Source organism: Aspergillus aculeatinus (genome assembly GCF_003184765.1).
Source record: "Aspergillus aculeatinus CBS 121060 unplaced genomic scaffold BO66scaffold_9, whole genome shotgun sequence".
NCBI lineage: Eukaryota > Fungi > Ascomycota > Eurotiomycetes > Eurotiales > Aspergillaceae > Aspergillus > Aspergillus aculeatinus.
The window spans coordinates 264,416-288,130 of NW_020291478.1; the positions used below are offsets into that span (position 1 = coordinate 264,416).

Sequence of the window (23,715 nt, forward strand, 5' to 3'; positions counted from 1 at the left end):
ATGGAGAAGACTTCATAACGTGCTTGAATCTTGTCGACGCTTCCTTCCGTAGCTATTATTATCGCAAGCAGACTAATTCGCATTACAGAGCCGCGGTTTTTCATTGAGGCGACAAGACCACCACCTGAGATCTTGAAATCTATTGAAGTCGGCAGACTCCAGGCTAAGATTGGGGCGAGTCATTCACATTCTGAACGGGCCCAAGGTCACTGGCATCAGGAGATTCAGTATTGGCATGGTGCTTCCACACTGAACTCGGTGCCCCCTCCGTAAAAACATTATGACTTGAAGCAACTTTCACTCACACTCAATCACATTTGGACGGTTGCATTCCCTCTAAAGCAAGTACCTATTTACATAATACATTTATAATATAATCTGTTAACATTTCATCAGAACTACAAGACACCAGTGGATGAGCAGACCATTATTCAAAAGCCCCACCACCACCGGATCAAAATACGAAATTACGTCCGTGAGCCCGGGGAGAGGGGGAAGTGTCTACGCCTCTCGTACCCGGTGCGGGGCCGACGTCTCAGAAGCCCCCGGCTTCAGCTGATTCTGCAGCAGCGAGGGCACGCGGTCCATCGCGCTCAGCACAAACCCGAGGAGGACCATATGGAAGCACTCACCATTCGCCAGATCGCGGCCCTGCTCGTCGAAGTACGTCACCGTGAGCAGATCGGGCATCACGTCGCTGTCGCCGGGATTCTCTTTCTGGCGCATGTCACCGTCGAGGTCCAGGTCCAGCAGCACCAGATGCTGGAAGTCGAACAGCGCGACGTGGGAGATGCCCTGCTCGGCGCCGTACTTCCTGGCTTGCTGGGTGTGGGGGATGGCGTTGGCTTGGAGGCCGTGGGTTAGGATTGGGTTGTTTTTGGTGGTGGTGTTGTCGTTGTCGTTCTTGTTGTCGGCGTCGGCATTGTCGCCACCCCGCTGACGCTCCCCGCCCACGACGCCAAAGTAATCCTGCCCGCGCACCTGGTTCGGCGGCTTGATCACCAGCACGGCGACGTCGGTGCTGAACCCCCACGCCAGCCGGAGGGTCCAGACGTACAGCTTCTCGCCCCAGGGCCCGTTCGTGAAGCGGCCGGTGAGCTCGCCGCCCAGCCAGCTGCCCTCGACGAGACGCTTCACCCCGGGGATCAGGTTGAATTCCGTCATCAGGCCGACATCCTCGGCCGTCGCGAGTTCCGGCAGGGTCAGTGTCGGGAGCTCAGCGTCGCGGAGGCTGCGGTCCTGGGTGGTCAGCGCGCTGTAGCGCTCGCGCGCTTGGTCCAGGTACGTCTGCGCGGGAGTCCATTTGATGAGTTTGTAGATGTGGCCGTCCTCCGGGGTGGACAGCGGGGGCGCCTTTGTTATGGGCCGGTAGCGGGTTGGGGTGTAGCAGCGGGGAAGGCCGGTGTGGAAGGCTTGTTCCACGGTTTTGGTCGTGGCCATCTTGTTCGTTGGATATCTACCGTCTAGGGCTTTTGTTAGCCTTGCGGGGCAGTGGTTGATATGCTTGGTGATTTTGGGGATATTGGAAAGAGGGCTGTGATGAATGTGTTTGTTGGTGATGTTGTGGTTTATATACAAGTGGTCTCTGTCCAGTTATCAGACTCAGCTTGAATTTTCTTTTCGGTGGTATCCAGAAAGATGTCATGAATGTTACTTGCTACAAAGAGTTGTTGTTGGAGATATACTTCTCATCTCAGTGTTTCATCATTTATCTTTCGGATGCTGAGAATATCTGCTAATGTTGTCAGTTTGGGTGAAATGCCTTTGGCAAGGTGAACAAAGCAGCAACCATTGCAAAGCACTTTGTCATATCCTAGTGATGAGGGTAATAGACTTGCTTACCGCTGGCTAGTCATGTTTGGCGATGCATCTCTCTTGGAAGCTCTAATATCAACACTTTCACACTTTCACACTGTGGCTGAAGGAAAACCAACAAGCACTATTGCATGAAAATGTCATTCTTGCCAGTCAGTGTATAGCCACAAAGGAAAAGTTTGGTATAGTTAGCCGATGCTACAGGATCAAATACACTTCAAGTCGGCTATAAGTTACAAGGTTTGGTCAACTACCTGCAGATGCGGCACATTTGCGCGAGAAGGTAATTTGTGTCCGTGACAGACAACTCTGAAGGCGACGATCATGGGACTTCTCCGCTGGTGGGCGCTCTCATGTAGTCAAACTGAACGGCCATTGCAATGCAATATCAAATTAAGCTCTTATCCGGATATCTGTCGGCACAATGTGCTGGGGTCTATCACTATTGGCTCGATCTAGGACAGAAGACTACATAGTATGGCTTCGGCAAATGCCCGGTCATACTCTGTCTACAGCTATCGCAAACTGAACCCACGTAGGATCGAGTACCAACGAGCCTCAGCATCTATGCTTCTTTCCTAACCCCCACACATCACCATATACTTGCTGGAAGACCTACAGTACACTAACAGCCGCAAAACCTGGGCAACTGTTTTTTCATACTGGTATCGTTCCGTAAAATGGAAACACCTTCCCAAGCTGCAATACTCCCGAAATTCGAATACTGTATGCATGCAACTGTACGTCAGTGTTATATCGTTGATCGTCCTATAGGTGGACTACCCAGGACTACTGAGTAAGGTACTCTCGGCCAACTACCGAACCAGATTGAGAGATCCGGTTGGCACTTTTGTCATGTCAACAATAGAGCAAAAATACCAGACTCCACTTGGCTCAAATCACCGTTAGCGGGTTCGTTTTAGCTACCGGATGTCATTCTGCTGATCTTCATTACTTTCGTGTGCTTTTTCCATGCTAGTGTGTTCGCGTAGCGACCAAATGCGAGCCGCCAAGAGAAACTCTCCCTGCGATCCGCTCCCCACCATCATACGATTGATTTCAAGGCAAGGGAAAAAAAAAAAAGAATTGACGACAGGGCAGCTAGACAAGAATGCAGTTTCGACAAGCATATTTCCTACGTCTCAAGCCTGGCTGGTTGGTGTATGGTCTCCTGCTTTTTCCCTGGATACCACGAAATCGAAAATTCGCCTTGTATGTAGGGCGTAGAGAAGTTGTATGTTCTGCATGCACTGTGCCGGATGGATGGATGGAGGTAGGTAGGGCTTTGCGGCATGAAGGCACAAACCACCACCACCATACTGAAACCCTTCCTCCCTTCCAAGTTCCCTCTTCCATCCCTTCCCTTCCTCAACCACCAAAGCCATCGGCCCTACAACTCCAAAGACACTTGACACAAAATGACGCAACAACCGACATTCTCTCCCCTCCTTTCTGTCGTAGATTCGAAACCCCGAACCCAGGCATGGAAGTTGGCAGCTAACCAACTCCCCTAGATTCACAATCCGGTCCCTTCTTGGCCTGACAGCACCTGACGAAAGGAAGATAAAAAAAATAAAACGGGCTGTCATGCATCATATCGTCATTCTTCAGATACAAGAAGAAAGAAAAGTACTAGGCTGAATGCAACCCCGACCGCCGCTATTGTGCAGGGATAGTGCTCCTGCAGTGGTGTATAGACTAGACTAGACTAGACCTGGCGACTGTGCTGTTTGCCAGGGCGACTAAGGAGTACCAAACAACCCTAGGCTTGAGTTGCTTAAGTACCGTATAACTTACACTGTACACAAGGCCAAAAAGTCCATCTGTCATGCCGACTCCGAATTGTGATGGACCAATCCCACCCCCCTCCCCTTCCCCCCACATCGTTCAACGGTCTTGCGTGGAGACAAATGCGATGCATAGGTACTGTGCATACAGTGCAGAAGACAGAGACGGTGCCTCACTTTATCGGTCTGGGTAATATGCACCGTCCACCGTATGCTGCTGGGCAGAATAGGGGGGGGGGTTGAATATGACAGGAAAGCCTCGGTCATTTCGGAGGTTCCATTTCCCGGTAGTGAGTGAGTGGTGGGGCTCGTTGGAGTCAAAGTTGTCATATTGTCTGATTGTGTACATTACGAAAAAGAAATGGTGAAGATCAGGGGGAGGGGAGTCTGGATAGACTTGACAGGTGTCTCCATTCTCTCCTACAGCAATCACAAAAGGATGTGAAGTGAAGGCCAAGGCACGTATGTCAAGGAAAAAACTAGACTAGACTAGGAGTTGTTTTTAGTGTTTAGTTTAGGGGATTCGGAGATGTCAAGGGACAGATTTGGCAAAACGGGCTGTCATAGCCGGGCGGGTAGACTCCACTTGGGTGATTTGACTTACGCTACGGAGTACGGCCGTATACTGTACAGTACTAAGTTAAACAGGCCAGGGAGAGCAGGAAGGCCGTTGGCGGCCGCAACGCTCGGGAGGTCTCCGCAGTTTATATTGCACGGTTGAAGAGTAGAGAAAGATTGAGTGGGTCGAGCAATAATACACAGCATTATAGCACGGAGGACGGAGAGGGAAGGGGGGGGGGGACAGCAAAAAATAGAAGTGAGATGTGGGACATGAAGATTCTTTCTTGGTTACTGTCTGCTTATATTTGCCGGTTATATGGACGGTCTATAGAACGGGGATGTTTGACCCCCCTTTGATTCTACGTACTTCTCTTGCTGGTCAAGGGCGCATGTCACCCATTCTTACCCTTAAGGTATATCTCGACGACAACAGATGCGCGCGCCCGACTTTAGCGGTGTGTTGATGGTTGAGGGGGGAGGGTCATAATGTTTGCACTGCGAGGTAGTGGAGCACTCCAAAAGCTAGAGCGCCGGGCCCGTGTGTTCTGACATGCCCGTTTTACTGAGGTAAAGTGTCCCTCTCCCCGATAACACACCTCTCTCTTCTGAACCTTGGTTGTTGTGTATCTTCAAATCCTCGAGTCGGAACCGGTGGCGTTCTATAATGTGCAGAGATTTGTCAGAATACGTTCGCGTTTCAGAAAACTGACGTTGGTTGCTCCCATATATAGAACACTTGAAACGCCCCCTCCCCCATATCGATGGCGTGGTGATCACAAAGCGAACCTGCTCCCCCCGGGCGCTCAGCGATAAAGTTGCTTGGTTATCTTCTCCCCAAATCAAGCAGCACAGCGGCTCATCCCCCCGACCATAATTCTCCGGTTGTTGCCCCCTCTTGTCGCATTAGCCTTGGCTTCTTCCGGAAAGTGTCAGGGCAATGGGCCCCTCAACCGCTGGGAGAGGCGGGCACAGGGTGGGCTTGGAGAGAAAAGAATCCTGTTTCAATGGAGTCGGGTCTATCCAGACCTCGCCCGGCGTGAGAGCAAGAACCAGGCCATGGACGGAATTAGTGGCGATAATTGTTCATTATTGATCTTGCGACGATGAATATTGGCGGAAGCAATTGTTACAGCGGCTGCTGAAACAATGGATGCTTCCTTTGTGGTCGTCAGTTAACGCCCGAGAGGATCATTGGGGATTGCCTTGGGAGGGGTGTCTGGGGGAGAAAGACAAAAAAAAAGCTACGAAGCTTGGTCTGAGGAGAGAATGTGCTCCCTGAGCAGAGGCAGAAAATTGCCCATCTGCTGTCGACGTCACGTCGCAGTGTCTGGCCAGGGGGGGGGGGGGGGGGGTATATTGTGGCTGGGCTTTTATGCAGATGATAGGTACAATGATGTACTGCACATCAGGAGTATCAGATAGTAAGTTAAAGTGTACAGTGCTCAGTAGGTAAGTAGGACACACGGCACGGAATGATTCCAATTCTGCCCAGCTAAATATAAACCAAGATAACAAGATCGCATGAAATTGGAAGTAAGACGTACAGTGCATGAGTGTCAATTGTTGATCGCTTCGCGCGCAGAAGCGCTGGGGTTGCATTGAGTTTGCGTACCAGTGGGATGAAGGATGGTGGTGGTGGTGGTGAGGCCAGCAAGGGGAGAGGACGATGGAGCAGACAGAAACAGAGCTAAAAATACAGTTGGTTTAGTTAGTCTGCCGAAAGCACGGTCGTCCATCCTCTCTATACTACGATAAGCAAGTCCTCCGTGCTACGACCAGCCATCTGCATCTGCATCAGTCAGGATTGGAATCCCTCGTCAAGTACGGAGTACTTAGTAAACTTTTCCTCTGGCACACGAACAAACAATTACTGCACAAGCTTCGTTGCTTTTTCTTCTCCTTTGGGGCGGACCAAGCAAACCAAGAGGCGGACTAATCTGCCCCTGGCCCCTCCTCCATGCTATTCGGCTGTTTCAAGCTGCAACCACCGTTTGGATGTGTTCCTGCAGGTCGGATTACGGTTCGGCCGTTGACGGGTTGGGGAAATTGGAGTTCCTGAATGATGGTTCATTCATTTGGCTCTATGCAACATTCTGTCTGGTTCGAATTCTGTTTCGATGGAGGTTCTCAGTAGGTTGGAGCGGCGTGGCATCAGATCATGGATTATCATATCTATTTTCGGCGATCCTTATTCTCTGGGCGGGCGGATAACACCGAAGATTATCCTACCACCACCAGTTTGACGGGGGATCGCCGAATGATTCGAGCGAGGATTTTCCCGTCTTTTCCGGATACTCACTGTCTTTGGTGATCTTCGAGGCCTATGCGAACTTTGGATCTTCGGGAGATCACGGATGGGCACTTTGCCGTTTCTGTGTTGCTCTTGCCTCTATTTTTCAGGCAAGCTCGAAAAACTAGACCTCTAATTGCGGCCGTTCTCTGTGCCTTATTGTCTGTACGACTTCATCCGCCCTGGCAGGATAGAAGGATATGGTGGCGATGCATGGCTTTGCTGCAAGGACAGGGCACCGTCGCTGCAGGGAGCTTTGCGTCTATCCACCGTCTCCAGTTGATATTGCTGGGGAAAAGAGGGTCAGGGGAGAAGAAAAACTCCCATTTGCCGGTCGGGTCAATCGGCCTTGGCGCCGCATGGTCTCAAAAAGTGGGTAATGTTTAGTGCCTCTGGAATAGGGGCAAACTTGTTCCTGAGTACTGAGGACAAATAAAATATTTTCTTGCTTGCCATGGAATATATTCCAGTGAGGAAAAAAAATTTTTAAAAGTAAAAAAGTCTTCCAGAAAGGAAGGCGGGCATTCTGAGTCGGTGAGGAAGGCGAAGCGGGAAGAAGTTCACCTGCTTTGGGGCCTGGTGTGTTTGAATTAAACATGCTCCACCGTCCTGGAGCGGCGGCGTTGAATACGCAGGGTTTCTCAACGGCACGAACGGGACAATTGCTGGGAGACGATCTGGAGAGTATCTATCGAATCCCTGGTGGCAGTGATAGGAGTAGTATCAATGCACCTTTGTGTGCGGTTTCTCCATCGAGTGGTGTCAGTGCACTGTGTCATTTGATAGACCATTGTTCAGAGTCAAAATTGACTGATGCTCTGATCGAATGCGGTGGCATCGAGGCTAAAATGAGAAACCAACCAGGCACCCCCACCAAAGGTCTTAAGTTAGGGTGGAACCGGGCCAAAGCTCGATCGGGCCAGGAACAAGGAGAGAGTTTGTCGCTATTATTCAACCCGCAGTGAGTAGTACGTAAGTCCGACGCATGAGGAAGTGCTGGGAAAGTCAAGTAAGCAATTAGGGTTGCAAGAGATCCTGCCGGTAGTTTGGGAGAATGCGGAGGATAGCCCAGGACACGAACAAACAAGAACAGGTTCAGGAATTAGAGATGGTCACGAATCAGATAGAAAGGCCAACAAATGAGAATATGCAATGGAGGAAGCTAGTTAGTTATCCATCGGAAGGAATACTACCGTAATGATTGAAGGATGCACTCTCACTGAGCTGAGCTTTAGTTTGACTTACTTACCTACTACTTTACCTATCCACATGGCCATACCGGGCTTGGCATGAGTCGATCCTCATCATCATTGGTGATTAGGTGGTGGTGAATTGAGAATTGGGGGAACCAGCAATCTAGATGTGGCCGCCATTGATGCGCGCCACGGACTTTCCTTTCCCTCTTTGAGCTTCCTTTTCCCCCTCAATTTCCAGGCGTTCAGACGTTCAGGCATTCAGGCATTCAGGCATTCAGGCACCTAGGCACCTTGGTCCCCCCCCACCACCACACACATCCATCTCCGACAGCTCACGTTGATACGTCCAATCTCTTAGCGCTTCTTCCGCTTCTCCCTCTCCTCCAGGCTCCTCCTCCCCCCCCTCCCCCTTCCTCATGGCCGCTGTGAACCCAAATCCCCAAATCATGCTTTTACTCATTGAATAGTCCCTCTCGTGGCGCCGGAATCCTCCACAATTTGGCTCAATCTCGTCGGTTATCATTGCTTTTCCGGGCCAGGAGTGTGGTGATGACGATGAACAATACCCCGTCTATGCAAGGGTCGGCTGAACTGTCCCTGAGCTTCCAGTGTCCACACCCACACCTCCCTGGGGCTGCAGGAGGGTCAGGCAAGGATGGAAACGTAAGCACCACCTTCATTCTCTTCGCGCGTCCTGGATTCTCATCCTCTTGTCCATCCAGGTTCAAGTTCCTCAGCAGTAGTACCTGGCTAAGGTACAGTGACTGCCACTAAGGCCGAGGTACAGATCACTAGCGCCAACCAAGCAGAATACGGAGGAGGAACAAAAAAAAAAGAAAAGCAAAAAAAGAAGACAACTTCGGTCTCTAAACTCACTTCGTCCTAGGTCTTCTCCTGGTGGCGCACGTGTCATGCAGCATTGCTTTTCCTGCAATCCCCAATGCCCACTTCTGACTTGCTCCCCTCCCCCCTCCTCCCCTAGTGGAGCTCCTGGTCCGTTCACTCCGGAAGTTGTGTGATCGGATGGCATTTGGTGGCTTCGTTCAAACAAACCTCGACGGAGGGTCACCAGCTCCACTCCGTTTCGAGCATACCAACCCGTGTGGCCCATCTAACCCTGTCCAGTCCCTGTCCGGTATAATTGACATCCATTCTCTTCTCCTGTCGGTTGTCGGCTTCGTTTGCCTTCTCTTATCTTCATACCATTTCCTCTCACGTTCTTTCTTTTCTTTTCACTTGTTCCCACTCGTTGTTTGTTGTGTACATGGGTTGGCCCACTAGTCCATCCACTTACTCTTTCCTTATTATTGAGTACCTGCCGGGCTTGGGGGCTCTATCACTTTTCTCTCCTATTATTTCGTTCTTCTCTCGACCTTCCCACTTCACATCACCATGTATCAGACAGCAGCCCCTCTAGACCTGGACTACCTGAACCAGCAGCTTCTTCCTCGACAATACGAATCAGAGGAGGAGGAGACTTCCGAATCGGAGTTGGGATCCCATGACCATGCATTTTCGCCCATCAAAACTGCCGGTCCATATGATTCAGACATGAGCGCGGATGAGGTTTCCAGCGTCAACTCCCCTCAATCACCATCAGACCAGACCGCCTTCGCCCGCTTATTGTCAATGCATGCTACCGCAGGCAAGACCTCTCGGCCAGTCTCGCTAGATACCGTGAAACGTAGCAGTGGAACGACGTTTGTGCCGGAGTCTTACATGTTTGACGATGATGACGACGTGATCATCGAGCTGCCATCGCCTGGCAGCACCTCTCCACTGCGGTCTCCAGTCTTCTTGCAACCTACTGTTTATCAACCTCCGCAATCGCTGCGACATCAGCGTCGCTCTCGATCTTCTTCCCCTTGTTCTGTTTACTCGCTTGACGACTCAGTCGACGACTCAGATGTCTGCGTGGCTGAGAAAGTCACCATTGTCGAGCCTATTGCCAAGCCTAATCTGATCTTAATAAGCCCAGTCACCGATGGCCCGGTGGTAGAGGAGCCCGAGCCCATGTCGGCCATTTCAACGACGACTGAACCGGACCGATATCCAAGTGGTAAAGGACTGTACTCCCTCAACCAGGCAATCAAATCGCAACCGCTCCTGAGCGAGAGACGACCAGATCCCGCCTTCCACTTGAAGCGTGGTAGCCTGCAATTACATGGCCGCTATGCGGGGCAGCATCCTCGGCGAGCGGACACCGACCCGTTTGTTGCTCCCCGAGCCTTGGCAGATGTGCCCGAAACTCCCCAGCCCACCAATATGCGCTCGCAGTCCATGGCATTCAATCGACCAAAGACCTCTGCCGAGCATGTTGCAAACCGGGGACCCAAAGGCAGTCTTCTCCGTCGACCCCCATCCATGCAGACCGTCCATGGGGGCTATTCGCCCTTTCCTCCCCGCCACACATTCAATCATGCCGCCGATGAATCTCACAGCCGATCTGTGTCGCTCTCTCACTCCTTCGCTGGCTCTGATTACAGTTTGCCGTCGTCCCGCACTTCCAGTCCTGTTCCCTACTACTCATCACCCACATTCAACCGCCACCGCTCGGGCTCCACCTACAGCACGTCCAGCATGCCTGGCAACCGAGGGTTTCGGCCCCCAACGGCAGCCGCCTCGCTTATGCACAGTTCGACGGCGTCTAGTGTGTACTCAGCCAGCAGTCTGCGGTCGGAAGTGGAGAGCGTCTACAGCTTGGACCCACGCGAAGCCGCCGCGTCGGACGCCAAGGCTGCGCGGCGGAAGAAGAGTTTTCGGTACAGCCGAAGCGCTAAGGCCGACAGTGCGGAACCAGCCGCCAAGAGTTCGAGTTCTGGTTTCATGGGATTCATGTTACGAGGCAGGAGAAAGTCCACCATCCAGAAATAATGCTTAATTTGCGGAGATAACACGGGAAGAATTGCTAGATCTAGTGTTTCATCTTTACTTCTTCTTTCTACGTTTTGGGGAAAAGGTTTTTTATTTGTCGCGTCACGTCTCTACTTTGGCGTTCTTCGTCGGTTTAGCGTTTGCTTCCATGGGGTTTGTTTTTGGTCTGTACTTCAACTGCCTGGGGCGGCATTCCTTTTTTTCCTGGTTGTTTGACTTGTCGCACTGGATGCTTGTGATATTGCGATCTTACTGTACTATCTCAGAACCTCCTCGCCTGTCTCTTTTTTCCTTTCTATGTTCTGATCACCGAAGTAGTCATAGGCGGGCAGAATGTGATGGCCTTCCTGGAGTGGGCCACAATTGGATCTCAGGATCAACTGGGACAGAGTCATACAATTTTCCCTCGTGCTTTTCTTTCTGTGGCTGTTTCGCGTTCGTAAACGTACAGTACAGACGTAGGTGTTAACCTGCTGTAGAAGCTGTTTCGTCCCCGCGGGACGGACAATCGGAACGGACAGTAGCGATGACACCCGGGTTTTGTCTTTGCGTATCCAAGGTTCAATGGAAAGTCCGATCGATGGTGGGCGGGCATGCATATCGGAGATCCCGGCAGCTGAGCCTTCACCCGGCAATCGAGTGGAGGGGGGCGGCGGAAGCTGAATCTGCCTCGCTCGCACCCTCTCCACATGTTCCCACATTCCACAGTGATAATCTCACAGCTCTGAGCTTTCCCGCGGTACGAACCGCCTTATGAAAGACTTGATTGGTGCTCAAGAAATCGAGTTCTCAGCATGCCATGCATGCTTTCTGCCGTGGGGAGGCCACGGGAAGCGTCAACTGACTCGAACCAGAGACCAAAAAAAAAGAAAACTTGGAAATGTAGAGTAGAATTCTACAGACTTCGGGTCGGGTTCAGCTGACAGCCTGCTTCTGCATACGGAACCGGATGTCTTTTCCTTCGGCCTGCCACGAGGGGTGGATCGGTTTCCTATCTGCGGTCAAGATTTGTGAAGGTGTGATTCCGTGGGCAATGAGCCCCGCCCCCCCCGGTTGCACTGTACATTTACTGTACCACCTGCCTGCGTTTGATATTTGGAATATTGGTCGATGATTTTTTGATTTGTATGCAGATGCAGATGCAGATGCAGGCTTGATGACAATACCAGGGCCGATGGCCTTTCGATCTGGCCTGGTTGGGTTTGGTACTTAGGTGGAAAGTGGTTTGGATATCGTGCTTTGGGGGAAGGTCATCGTTTGTAGGCTGTGTACTGTACTCCGTAAGTAGGTGCGCACTCCCGGTGGTGTGGAGCGGTCATCAGATGCTGGCTTCCGGTAGGGAACTAGACTAAGACATTCGGGATCCCGTTCGATGTGCGAGATAGAGGGCATTCTTCTGGATTATGATCGTCGTGGAGGGGTGTGCCTCTTTTGTCTGTTAATCCGGGCTAGATTTGAAATTTGAATCTGATTTTAATCTATGTAGAGTACGGTAGTATGCAGTATGCAGTATCTACTCCTGAAGAACTGCCCATGCTGGCGACGTGTATGCCGTCTATTTGGGAGCTATACATACCCCCACTGGCTCTGGAATAGGGAAAGGCTAACAATCATCATGCGCGGGATATTGCAATTGATCGCAGTATGCAATCCTCCAAGTCTCTCGTTTCCCTGTCAGGAAGAAGAATGTGGATGCACGGAAGAGATGATGACTGCGGCGGCGTAGGTGTAGGGTCACCATTCTAGCCCGCTCACGGATTTTGAGATTTTAACCGAGATCTCAGGGACATGGCTGAACCTCGCTTATCTTCTCGAAGGAAGACTATTGACAAGCCTTCAAACCTTGGAAGAGTAGAGTTGCGGCAAGCCACATTCCGGTCTACGCTTCTAGTTTGAAGTGATTGGTTGTTGGGGCGGGAAAGCGACCTCGGGATCGATCCACGATCTTGGATTCCCGGCTGGAGTTGGTTCACGGCAAATCATGCCGAAGCCCTGGGAACTGCGATGCGCGAGTCAGGGGTGGAATGTGGGAAGATGAGGTTCTCGCTAGGCAACAGCAAGACAGCGACAGCGACGCGATCGATGATGTCTGCTGGGAACTTGGGACTAGACTATGTGGGAGGTGCAGGGGGTGATCCACGGGAAGGTGGGAGGGGCCGGCGGTTGTTCTCGGATCGAGATGGAGAGGAACGGGTGCATGATTCAGGGGAACGGAGCGGGTTCGGCAGTTGATGAGAAAAGGCACTAGGGTTGTCAACTTGCCTTACCTTGCGAGAGTTGTTGGGGGAGACAGGTATTGGTAAGCGAGATGACCGGTGTTTCAACTTTTGTTGGCGATTGTGGGTGGTGGGATATACTGAATGGTATGGTTTGTTGGGAGAAGTGGGTTCAATGGGACTATTCGTAGTTATGCGAAATAAAGCTTGGTTGCTGTGCATGGGCGTGGGAACCTGATCATCTTCGGGCTCGTGCTGCTGGTGCATCTGCCGAAGGATACGGAGTATATTGTATATAGATCCCTACTTTCGGTTTCATACGACTGCCGCGCTTTTCTATCCTTCCGTTCTCTCTTGCCATTTGCCCATCCAGCCTCCTGTCTCTCGCGGACTTCCTTCCTTAGTCAATAAATCTTTCTTTGAGGTCGGCTTCTTTTTGTATCTGTGAACCTCATTGCAGCAGCCCTCTAGACTGTACATGATTTGTGGATGAAGCATAGCACGAGAGAAGAGAAACAGATCATTGCAGGAAGACTGGAAACGACAAAGCATCTACGGTCAGACACATTCTAAGCTTCTTCAAGATGATACCAGAGACCTAGTGCCACAGCACCAGGACAATGCCTTCTTGATTACCACTGGTATGGCGCTTCCACCAAGCTAGCAGGAGGGAAGGTCCGCGACCGTCCCGTCTCAGTTCCACAACCCACGTCGCTACTATCGCCGAACATTCGTACAGTACATTCCAGGGAAAGCACCATGAGCATCGGTCCTTTGTGAACTATTCCATGGCCTGCGAGAATACCCCAATGTCCCTGCAACATCCTGTAGTCAGGAGCGGCTTAGCCCCCTGTCAAACAGCCACGGCCAACAATCCCATACGTAGAACTACCGCTCGCCGTCGCCGTCGCACGGACGCATCTCCAATACCAGCGCACGGTGAAAGGCTGCTACACTACGCGAGTAGCGTACTCCCATTCAGTAACAGCATGCCATGACTGCGTAATGCATCATTCCGGGGATGCACGACACGAGGGATGTTCGACACGAGAGTCGTCCGTCTGGCAGGCACATCTCCGGGGAAGTGTAAAGGAAAGAAGGCAAACGAAGAGGGGGGGGTTTATACTCCTTCCGCCATCACATGACCGCGACAGCCCAGGAGCCACGCGGGAATGCATAGACCGGCTGCGCTGGTGGTGCACGGGGAAAGAGCGGGCTCGGCGGCGCACGCCTGACCCTGCAAAGGTGAGCTGCGCGAGATGAATGTGTGGTAGGAGACATGTACCAGAAGATCCGTGGTCTGCGGGCATGGCAGCGCGGTCCAGCGCGCCCCGGGACGGTCCCGATTAAAGACAAGGATATTCCCCATGTTCGTAGACCCATATAATATGGCAAACCGGAAGGAGGCGACGATGCCAGCGTAGCCATGGGAAGTGCCGGGACATGAGATCGGACGAGCCCAGAAGATGGGGAGCTCGAGCAGTCCGTCCGCTGGGTTGCGTCGAGGTCGAGGCATGTGCACTGAAATAGCGCAAGCAATTATATGCTATATGCTGTTTTGTCATGATCTAGGCTTGGATGCTGTACAGTCTTCTGATACAAGGGTGCGACGAGGAGCAGTCAAGATAAGCACTTTATATATAATTCATATTTTCGACAAAACATAACCGATGCAAGCCTCTGCATTCGCATTCACAGTACAGGAAAACCTCGAAAGGGAGAAAAACCTATACTAAGGCCATGCCGCGCCACTTCACATCTAATCCACCCGTTGTCGGAGCGTTCCTCAACGAGATCTCCGGCCTCGGGAAGGGTGTCAATCGGGGATCTTCAACACATCTGACCCTCATGTTATTGACTGAGTATATCATCCCAGATGGGACAAGCACTTACCAGCACCACGGATCCGAGGAAGAAGTCCCAGCAGTAAAGGCTTCTAGAACGGGATGCTTCAACTTACCGACTATGAAGTCCCGTGAGCAAGAGTCTTGAATGTCCGGAGAGGCAACACTTACCATCGATTAATGAAGTGGAACCGTGCCGTTAAATCCGGGAATCGGAGGTAGTGAGGATGTTCCCTTTTGCGTTCATATAGGCTTAGCATTGGGTCGAATCGATATCAAACAGACTGACTCCGAAAAGCACTCACATTCTGTACGTTGATTAAAAATGGGTTTCCAATGTCTCAGAACGTCAGTATATAGCTATAACGAGAGCTCAACTCACAATCTGCCAAAGTTAGTATTCCCCGTCTGGATGGCAGACATCGTCGGAACAACTCACCGGACCAGTAAGCTTCGAGTAGCACCTTGGGTCAGCATGCATCACCATGACTCACTTTCAAGTTCCGCGTTACTTACAGGCTGCATACCGTCGTTAGCAGACCATTAAACCTCACAGCAGAATCAAATACTCACAGGGAAGAATCGCTTGACCGGCGAAGAGGTGGTGCACTCGGTGGCCTGCACGAGCCTCGCACCGTACAGAAGCTGCTGAGCAGCTTGGACTCCTTCCGGGTTGGTACCGTTGGTCGTGCTCACCCCTTGCTGTAGAGTGGCGATCTGCTGTTCGAGTTGAGTGCAGTTAACACCGCCGTTGATGGGGACCGCATAGGTGGTAGACGCGAAGATGGCCACCAGGGCAGCAGAGACGCAAGACAGGAAGCGCATTGTGACTGATGTGACTTAGGCGGTGCCGGAGTTGCAAGATGTATATGGGACGACGAGTCGAAGTAGTGATTGAGCTGGTGCTTCTGTATTTTGATAAAGAATCAACTTAAGGATTGAGGTGCCCTTTTATGTCTTTCTGGAGCACTTTCGAGATGCTTGGATCTGCGACTGGGATGTCGCTGTAAATGCCGAGGAAGAGGAATCGGAGTTCATGATTCAACAACAATCTAGGTTTGAGCACGCTACAGAACACGGAACTTGGTGATCTCGGGAATCTTTGTTCTTCGTAGGATCGACCAGCCATGATGACATTGGGAAGGAAGTTGGGCAGGACTCTTCGGATGAATCCATAAACATCGGCTTTATCGAATTCATTGCGCCATAGTCAAGATGAATCCACCGGCAGGACGCGTACGCCACAATGCTTATCGGTAGATAATTCCCTAAATCCCCTGAAACTCGCTGGGGACTCATCGTATGTCAACAATAGCTGGGCAGGAAAGCATAGATTGCAGCTGAGAATTCGGAACATATGCTGAGTGACGATTTTACCTTGATCGTCATCACGCTGCATGAACTATCGGCAGCGTAAACGATCATTGTTCATAGCGGGGGATAAACCGGAGTAAGACATGGATATTCCACAAACCATGGTATCGTCTTCGATGACACTAGTACGTAAGGTGATAGCGCACGGCCATGGCGGTTGTGCCGTGCACAGTACAACAACGTGCATGGTCTCCAAAGAGACCTCGTCTCTGAGAGTCTCCGTTGAATTCGAATCTAGAGTGTAACCAAACTTACAACAGGGTCATCCGTCGATCACTGCAAAGCAATTACTCTTTTCCCGGCTCAAAATGCCCGGAGTCGTCTTCATCGTAGTGTGAGTCTAGAGCTTTCGGTCTTTTCATCGTCTGCCTCACCTTCTGGGTCAATTGTGGTTCCCCGGCTCGGAGTAACTCGAATGCTTGCGCACATGTCGATAGTGACTACAAAAGCAATGAACAGCAGCAGCTCGAAAACTCAGGTGCACTGTAGCACAAGGCAGGCAGCAAAGCGGACGGATGTTGCCTACTGTGGATCCCAAAAGGCACCTTGCCTCGGGCTGACGCCGAGACTCGTTGCGAAGTTTCGTTCAACCCCAGAAGATTATCTGTATCAGACAGTTCATCTGGATAGTACCAATAAACACAGCTTCCATGCTGATACTCCTCACGTTTCAAACCTCGACAGGTACACATTTTGGATTCCCGAAACCCCAAATCAGCAAGCCAAACAGAACAAAAGTTTATGAAAACCAATTGCACATTTCAAAATTAGTGAAGTCCGAAAGGTATTCAATTATATACAGGTAAGGAGCAATGACAAGAAAAACACATAACCATGATTACATTTATGTTGACCTCCCGTTTATAGACGATTCAAAAAAAGGCATATGTCGGGACTCCGCAGCCAGCGGAACAAAGGCGACGTGACGAAGCAAAGTAAAGCATGTAGAATACAAGCTGAAATAGCCAAGTCATGGTCTTTGCTCGGCTGATTCCAAGAAGAAGAAAAAGGGTAGAAAGCCTTTCCCCAAGCGAACATATCTCTGAATTAGCTCGGTACCACCTCTGCAAAGCGGCAAGGCCACATGCATAAGCTGGTTGAAAAGCAAAGACGACCATTATCATCAAGGTCATTCATTAAATAGTTGTAAGTGTTGGCGACCGAGTGTGGAACCCGGCTTCAGAAATGGTTGGTTGTTGGCTCGCTCATGCTCGGCCGAAATATGGCGATGCGCGAAGATTGACTGTGAAAGCGAAGGGAGAACGAATCCGCGCTTCGAAGCCGATTTGCTAAGCGGGTCATCGAAGAAGTGAAGAGATGTGCCCCTAAGACCGTCTCACCACTCGTGCACTTAGGCCTTGCGGGAGCGGGTAACAGGGCCGTTGGAGCGTCCGGTGGACACAGCGGCACCGTTCGACTTGGCCTGTCCGTTGGGAGTGGAAGGAGCAGAGACTTCGAATTTAGCCATGTCAATAACAGCCTGTCTGCCGGTGTTGCGACGAGGACGGCCAGTCTTGGCAGCCTTGTTGTAGGTAGCGACGTAGAAAGAGATGAACAAGAACAGGTAGGAAGTGATGACAGCGATTCCGGAGAAAGCAGCGAATTCCTCTCCGGCGCACTTGCCCATATTGGGAGCCCAGGGGAAGTAGGTCGAGGAGAAATAGGTGTAGGAGGCGAAGTAGATAAATCCTAAACAACGGTCAGTTGAGTTTCCGGAAATCGGTCACGAGACAACGACTTACCAAGATCGATGACGAACTGGATGATCTGAAGGCGGGTAATCCACTCCTTCCACCAGATACGGATACCACGAGCGCTCTGGAAGTAGTACCAGTACATAACAACGTGAACCAAGAGATTGATGTCAATGACCACCCACTGGACAGCGGTCAAGCCAATGAGCTGGGTGTAGCAGAGAAGAGCGGTGGCACCGTGGTGGTAAGTGTGAAGGAAGGTCAACGGCTTCTTCTTGAGGAAGAGGAAGACAGTGTCGATGAGCTCAAGGTACTTGGTCAGGTAGTTGAGCTAAGCGCAAACAAGCGGGTTAATTTCGGTCATTGGATGGATGTGAAACGGTTGCGAGACTCACGTAGTACAGAACGACCAGAGGCTGTGTAAGTCCACCCTCGTGCGTGCAGATAGTGTAGAAAACGCCGTGTCTCCAGAGGGTAGGAAGGAGTTGTTCGATAAACAAGGCCAAGAGCGTTGCGCTGATCGCGGTCAGGTAGAAGTTGTGGATCATGAACAGTGTGTTGAGCTTGAAAGCAGGACGGTCCTTCATGAACGCGCGACCACCAAAAATGATAACATAGTAAGCCACAAGCATCACAGCAGTCTCCTTGAATGTAGACATGGGTGTGACGCCCTCAACGAAGCGGAACTCGCTGGCGGGATATCCCACAACAAGCTCGAAGGCCTTGTCGAAGATAGGCCATAGGTGGATGCCAAATGGCCGATCAATGGTTGGCCTGGGCAGGCTCTGGAGAAGTTCGGCGGCCATGGTGAGCAATTGACCAAGATCCTAATTACTTGAGGAGGACGGATTGACTAAAGGTCCCGAAGTGTGAAGGACCTCAAATTTCTGCTTCTTCTTCCTCCTCTAAAAACTGCTGACAGGCCGGTTGGAGGGGTGCGAGCAGAGAATGGGGTAAGAAAAAGGGAGAATGAGAGGGGGGGGAGTTAAAAGCAAACGCAGCGATCCAAAGGATAAGAAAGAGGGATAGTAAAGGAAGAAGAATATGGAAGAAGAGAAATGAAGAGGGAACGGACAAGGTGGAGCAGCAGGAGGACTTGGTATCTCTTTTGACTGCCTGTTCGCAAGGAGAATCCATCCATCCTTCAGCGTGTCTTCTTTTTTGGACTCCGGCGCGTCCGCTGCGGCTGAAAAGAGACTAGCGCAACCTCGGCCACTGGGAAAAAAAAAGGGGGCGTCCGCTTAGGGCCCGACGATCATGTGCCTTCCGGGTTCCCGGTTCGCCAGCTGGTTCTGATTTTGCTGCCCTTATTGCGCTGTTTGCGGCTGGCAAGCCTCGTAGCAAGAGATGACTTCGATATCTAGAGGAGGGTGGAAAACTCATGAGGATAACTTTTGAGAGTCGCTTCCGCCGGTTCTATGTCACGTCAAGGTCACCAAAGTTACCTACCTAATTGACAGTCTGTAATTGGTCGTCATAACTACAAGTAAGAAAGCGGCCACTAACTTAACCCCGGGCCATCTTCACATGCTGTGCTGACTGTCAGTTGGTGACCATCGAAATCGGTGTAAATAACCACCTAGTACCGTACCTACTACAGTGCCTGGGAGATCATGATTAGATCCATTTACTGAGTACTATCCTAACATTGCCAATGTCTCAATGGATACGAATTCCGAACCTAGAGATCCCGGTAACCTCTTGAAACATAATCTCCATGCAAATTCGCCAGGGTTATGCCAAGGGTTCTGGGTCACTGTATACCTTGATTCAGAACTCAGCGACCTGGTAACTTATCACTCACTGTTTACTCATGAAACATGTTGCTGGTCAGTGCCAGGGTCCAAACACTAGTCAACGAGATCCGTGGGGAATATTTCCGATCCCCGATCTAATTTCTACGATTTGCTTCTTGAACAAGTTGCTGCGCGGGGTACTTTGACAGGTTATTTTTTGAGAAGTCAGTTAGAAACATCCCGGTGGATAGATGTTAGAAAGAAACCGTTTTGAAGGACGAGGATTCGGAGAACCAATAACTGACTGAGAGCTGGACTGGAAATTGAGATGACCGACTGTCTATCATAATTGTCAGTCTTCCAGCGGAGGCAGGCTGGGGATTCCATGGAAAGGACGTGGAAACTGGACTGGACTGGACTGGCCGCAGCCATAGTCACCACCGGTTGTTGCCAGTCTCAGATCAGGCTTGCACAATCTCTGCCTGAGGTGGTACTGGTAATCTCCGGGGCAAGGGTGCGGATCTCGATGCCGCCCACGGGACCTGGGCCAAATTATATGAGCCAATTGAGAGCTATAAGCTGCGTAATTTACCGCCTATGCTCCAATCACAGCTGGCAGATAGAAAGCAGACCTCGGGCTCTGGGCAAGTGACAGCATACCCGTAGTAGTGGCCTGAGGCATCCGCCACCTTCGGGTTGAGCGGGAGCCGCAAAGGAAAAGCCGGCGATTATCAATGACGGACGACCACTGCAGGGCGAATGCTCTGAATGCCTGAGGCACCAACAACCTCACACCACCCGCAAAATCCTAGTGCAGCCCGGCTTAACCTCTGACTTCGACTTCGTCAACACCTCGCCCGTCTTGCTCTCCCCTCACCCACCCCCAATTCGCCCACCTCCACCACCACCTTCCTCTCACCATGTCGCCAATCTCCGTCTTCCGTGTCGCAACTCGCGCCGTCCGTCCCTCCGGCTTCATCAGAGCCGCTCAATTGCCCCGGGCCCGCGTGCAGTTCCCCATCGCTCAGGCTATCAGCCGCCCCAGCTTCAGCACCTCCGCTCAGCGCTACTCTGGCCACCACGAGGACGAGACCTTCGAGGAGTTCTCTGACAGGTATGCAATCATAACTTGCCGAGCCATTGGAGACAGATGCAAGCCCGTTGGTCCTTACTCGGTCGCAACGTGCAGCCGAACCCGAGAAGCCCGGCGGCCCCTTCTGATGCCTTGATTATGGGCATTACCTCGCTCTCTACTTCAAACCCGTCAACGACCTCACCTCTAACCCAGCCTGTCGATAGATTCGAGAAGGAATTCGACGGTGTCCAGGATGTCTTCGAGCTCCAGGTAAGCCGATGCCCTCCCCTGCTCGCGTCATCCACTCGCATCCCCAGCCTTGATAATCAGCCCAGCTGCCATTGGGCGGATTGCTGGGCGCTTCTCGCTCGAACCTATATCAGCCCGGACTAACAACATCGATTCTTTCAAACGCAGCGCAACCTGAACAACTGCTTCGCCTACGATCTCGTCCCCTCCGTTGAGGTCCTCACCGCCGCTCTCAAGGCTGCCCGTCGTGTCAACGACTTCCCCACTGCCGTCCGTGTCTTCGAGGGTGCGATAACCTCCTCTCCTGTCCTCCACTTTTCTCCCACTTGATCTCATATCTACCGTCCGCAAATCCCTCGAAAAGACACTAATCCCTTCTGTTTGGCCGTCAAAAATAGGCATCAAGGCCAAGGCCGAGACCAAGGAACAGTACAAGCAATACCTCGAGGCTCTTGAGTCGCTCCGCCTGGAGCTGGGTGTTCCTCTCCGTGAGGAGCTCTACCCCGAGGAGCAGTAGACGCAGAACCTAAACCCTCTGTGTCCGGAGTTCACCCGTCTCGTCTCGTCGTTTTATCTTTTTTATGTTGTCAGTCAGTTAAAGATAAGGAACGCTGTATACATACTCTAGAAGTGCAGTTGGAATGAAGTTGCTGAAATGTCCCGGTGGTGTGTGTGTGTGTGTATCTTCTCTATAAAAGAAGGAAAGAAAACGGACCTCACATGGCCGCGTTCCGGCTTCCTGGCTGTCGTGGGGAAAGGGGGTGGATTGGAGAGTACACGCGTGCTTTTTCTATACCAGTGCTGCTTTTAAATCATGTGAGCATATGCTTGTTACTCTGTATTATTGAGGGGGTTAAAGTGTGGAAAATCGAAGATGATGTTCTTGTTCTACTGTTATTGATCTATACAATGCGATTGGGGGCGGCCTTCGTGGATAGGGACCCGGTAAGTCTGCAAGCCATTGAGCCATTGATTTCATGGTCGACTTCTACCAGAGGGCACAAGCGTAGCGACCAGGAAGGCCATACAGTTGGAGGGCTTCCGCTTCCAGAGCATCATCAATGGCATGACACATTGAGAAATAATGTTATAGGGACAGTAAATGCCAGTCCGGACATGCCTAGAGATAAGCATGACACACCGGAAACAACCAAACCCGAGAAGCAGGATTGAAGAGAAACAAATCCCTGGATAACGCCCCCCAAAGTTCAGGATGAATTTTAAGCAATTTCTTCGTCAACAAGACTGGGTATGTAATGGTGGTAGAACATGTAAGCTGTGGCAGCCGTGCGCACTAAAATCCTGTACATATAATTGACCGCAATGCTCGAAAGGCATAGAATACCTGGTGCAGAGAACAGACACCCTTGATTGAGTGCGTAAACGAAGTGTTATATGTGGCAAGATCAGAGATGCCTGTCTCTTATCTCATTGCACCTCATGCGCGACGTTCGCATATTGAGAGATAGAGGAGCACCTTCCGTCTGCACCAGATAATTAAGTGTAAACGAAGTCATATCATGTCGCGCCGTATCTTTTAGTGGGTTCCGACATGCTTGAAATAGCTGGGTCGGCAATCTTCCTTGGCCAGCCAGGGCTCACCGGCGTAGAACTTGGCCGGAGTGCAGCCGGAACACTTGGGGGAGGTGGGGCAGTTGTAATAGGGGATGTGGTTGTAACCGATGTCTCGGAACCTAAGAAAAGTGAGTTAGAGGATAGATCACGGATGCTGTGGGCACAATGCGAGGACATCGACTCACCAATGAACCTTATTCTTATCGGCGAAGAGACCCAGGCCGATAGAATGCACCGGAGCATCACCCCAGCGCTCGTAGTAGAAGCCGCCCGCCCGGTCCAGGTGCTCAAAATAGGCAGAGTACTGCTCGCCTCTGAAGAACTCCATATCGCCAATTTCGAAGTTGGACCAGAAGTGGCAGGTCGAGTATCCATTGGCAGCCTCCGTGTGCTCGGGTCGGAGTTGATCATCGGTGAGCCAGTTCATCATATTGTTCTTGTTCAGGTAAGTCGGGTTCGCAGCGAGGAACTTCTTGGTCTCGGGCCAGAGTGAGGGAATACTCTCGGGAGCATCGAAAAGGTTGATCGTGAAGCCGTAGGTGAGGTTCCGATCCTCCATGTAGCGGAAGACATCGTAGTCAACATCGCAGAAGAACTTGACCTTGGGTTCCACACGCCAGTAGTACCGGTACTTCTGGAGGGCGGGGTGTTGGTAGAACAAGCCGCTGTTCCAGCGGCACATCTGGTGATACGAGATCTTGTCACTGTACTGGATACCCTTCTCCTTCAACAATTCGGCGGACTCGCGGAATAGGTCCATATCGATCCACTCAGGGACCTCCCAGTGTTCCTTCGGCACTTGCTCTTTATGTATACGTCAGAAACTTGTGGTATAATTGCCTAGGTCGATCAGCTGGACATACCGTAGTAGCATTTTGCCTTCGTTTCCGCCTGCGTCAGCTTCTTAAATTCTTCCGTGAAGGGCTGGTCATTGAAGAAGATCCAGGGATAATTGAATTTGCTATTCCAGGTGCGCTCAAGATCGCGAATGGTCGGGATCAATTCGTGGAGTTCTTCATTTCGGACAAGAGAGATGAGGGCCGCGTTGGTACGGGGAGATTTCGAGTTGCCGGGACTATAGTCGCCGTCGGTCACACGCCACAATTTACCCTCGGGCTCGCCAGTTGCTGTTGAAGAAGGAAAAAGAGTATGTTAGTAAGAGATGGATAAGTCCAGAGGAGTGAAGTCATTGGAGCTGCATAGACGTACGATCTTTGAGAGGATCGGAGGTGATGCCCTCATATGGTGTTGATGATGATGACGACGACCCCTTACTGATCAAGGCGGGTGTTTTGTTCATTTGAAAGATGAGGAAGAGGACGAGGATGATACATGATGCAGCCAGCATCCGGATGGGTCTTGCGACAGCCATTGTGCCGGTCTGCAAAATCCCCACGAAAGGTGTAGTGGAGGGGGAAAGTGAGCAACA

The 23,715-nt window shown here is 51.3% G+C and overlaps 9 protein-coding genes across 9 annotated transcripts; 3 read left to right on the plus strand and 6 right to left on the minus strand.

The window, feature by feature from the left end:
* Positions 1 to 501: 501 nt before the first annotated feature.
* BO66DRAFT_435816 (uncharacterized protein) lies at positions 502 to 1,440 on the minus strand (the record flags this gene model as incomplete). The annotated part of the gene is made up of 1 exon (XM_025650879.1): positions 502 to 1,440. The coding sequence occupies one exon, from the start codon at positions 1,438 to 1,440 to the stop codon at positions 502 to 504; it is 939 nt and encodes a 312-aa protein (XP_025506739.1).
* Positions 1,441 to 2,911: 1,471 nt separating this feature from the next.
* On the minus strand, positions 2,912 to 3,546 carry BO66DRAFT_250725 (uncharacterized protein). The gene has a single exon (XM_025642951.1). It carries the CDS (start codon positions 3,402 to 3,404, stop codon positions 2,958 to 2,960), a length of 447 nt encoding a protein of 148 aa, XP_025506740.1. The 5' UTR covers positions 3,405 to 3,546; the 3' UTR covers positions 2,912 to 2,957.
* A 5,149-nt stretch (positions 3,547 to 8,695) lies between these two features.
* Positions 8,696 to 10,849, plus strand: BO66DRAFT_389503 (uncharacterized protein). Its single transcript, XM_025646810.1, has one exon. It carries the CDS (start codon positions 9,042 to 9,044, stop codon positions 10,521 to 10,523), a length of 1,482 nt encoding a protein of 493 aa, XP_025506741.1. The 5' UTR covers positions 8,696 to 9,041; the 3' UTR covers positions 10,524 to 10,849.
* A 3,850-nt stretch (positions 10,850 to 14,699) lies between these two features.
* On the minus strand, positions 14,700 to 15,516 carry BO66DRAFT_250775 (uncharacterized protein). The gene is made up of 4 exons (XM_025642953.1): positions 15,157 to 15,516; positions 15,016 to 15,034; positions 14,755 to 14,817; positions 14,700 to 14,702 (listed from the first exon to the last, which is right to left on the minus strand). The coding sequence occupies exons 1-3, from the start codon at positions 15,406 to 15,408 to the stop codon at positions 14,783 to 14,785; spliced, it is 306 nt and encodes a 101-aa protein (XP_025506742.1). The 5' UTR covers positions 15,409 to 15,516; the 3' UTR covers positions 14,700 to 14,702; positions 14,755 to 14,782.
* A 1,249-nt stretch (positions 15,517 to 16,765) lies between these two features.
* BO66DRAFT_250772 (uncharacterized protein) lies at positions 16,766 to 17,199 on the minus strand. Its single transcript, XM_025642952.1, has one exon. It carries the CDS (start codon positions 17,088 to 17,090, stop codon positions 16,830 to 16,832), a length of 261 nt encoding a protein of 86 aa, XP_025506743.1. The 5' UTR covers positions 17,091 to 17,199; the 3' UTR covers positions 16,766 to 16,829.
* On the minus strand, positions 17,200 to 18,546 carry BO66DRAFT_250787 (elongation of very long chain fatty acids protein). Its single transcript, XM_025642954.1, has 3 exons — positions 18,047 to 18,546; positions 17,700 to 17,982; positions 17,200 to 17,646 (listed from the first exon to the last, which is right to left on the minus strand). Exons 1-3 carry the CDS (start codon positions 18,455 to 18,457, stop codon positions 17,309 to 17,311), a joined length of 1,032 nt encoding a protein of 343 aa, XP_025506744.1. The 5' UTR covers positions 18,458 to 18,546; the 3' UTR covers positions 17,200 to 17,308.
* A 1,627-nt stretch (positions 18,547 to 20,173) lies between these two features.
* On the plus strand, positions 20,174 to 21,330 carry BO66DRAFT_250806 (cytochrome c oxidase subunit VI). The gene is made up of 4 exons (XM_025642955.1): positions 20,174 to 20,501; positions 20,687 to 20,732; positions 20,880 to 20,997; positions 21,110 to 21,330. Exons 1-4 carry the CDS (start codon positions 20,308 to 20,310, stop codon positions 21,226 to 21,228), a joined length of 477 nt encoding a protein of 158 aa, XP_025506745.1. The 5' UTR covers positions 20,174 to 20,307; the 3' UTR covers positions 21,229 to 21,330.
* On the plus strand, positions 21,200 to 22,057 carry BO66DRAFT_250838 (uncharacterized protein). The gene has a single exon (XM_025642956.1). It carries the CDS (start codon positions 21,432 to 21,434, stop codon positions 21,882 to 21,884), a length of 453 nt encoding a protein of 150 aa, XP_025506746.1. The 5' UTR covers positions 21,200 to 21,431; the 3' UTR covers positions 21,885 to 22,057.
* A 191-nt stretch (positions 22,058 to 22,248) lies between these two features.
* BO66DRAFT_316186 (glycosyltransferase family 15 protein) lies at positions 22,249 to 23,658 on the minus strand (the record flags this gene model as incomplete). The annotated part of the gene is made up of 4 exons (XM_025643495.1): positions 22,249 to 22,405; positions 22,472 to 23,090; positions 23,150 to 23,413; positions 23,496 to 23,658. 4 exons carry the CDS (start codon positions 23,656 to 23,658, stop codon positions 22,249 to 22,251), a joined length of 1,203 nt encoding a protein of 400 aa, XP_025506747.1.
* Between the last annotated feature and the right edge of the window lie 57 nt (positions 23,659 to 23,715).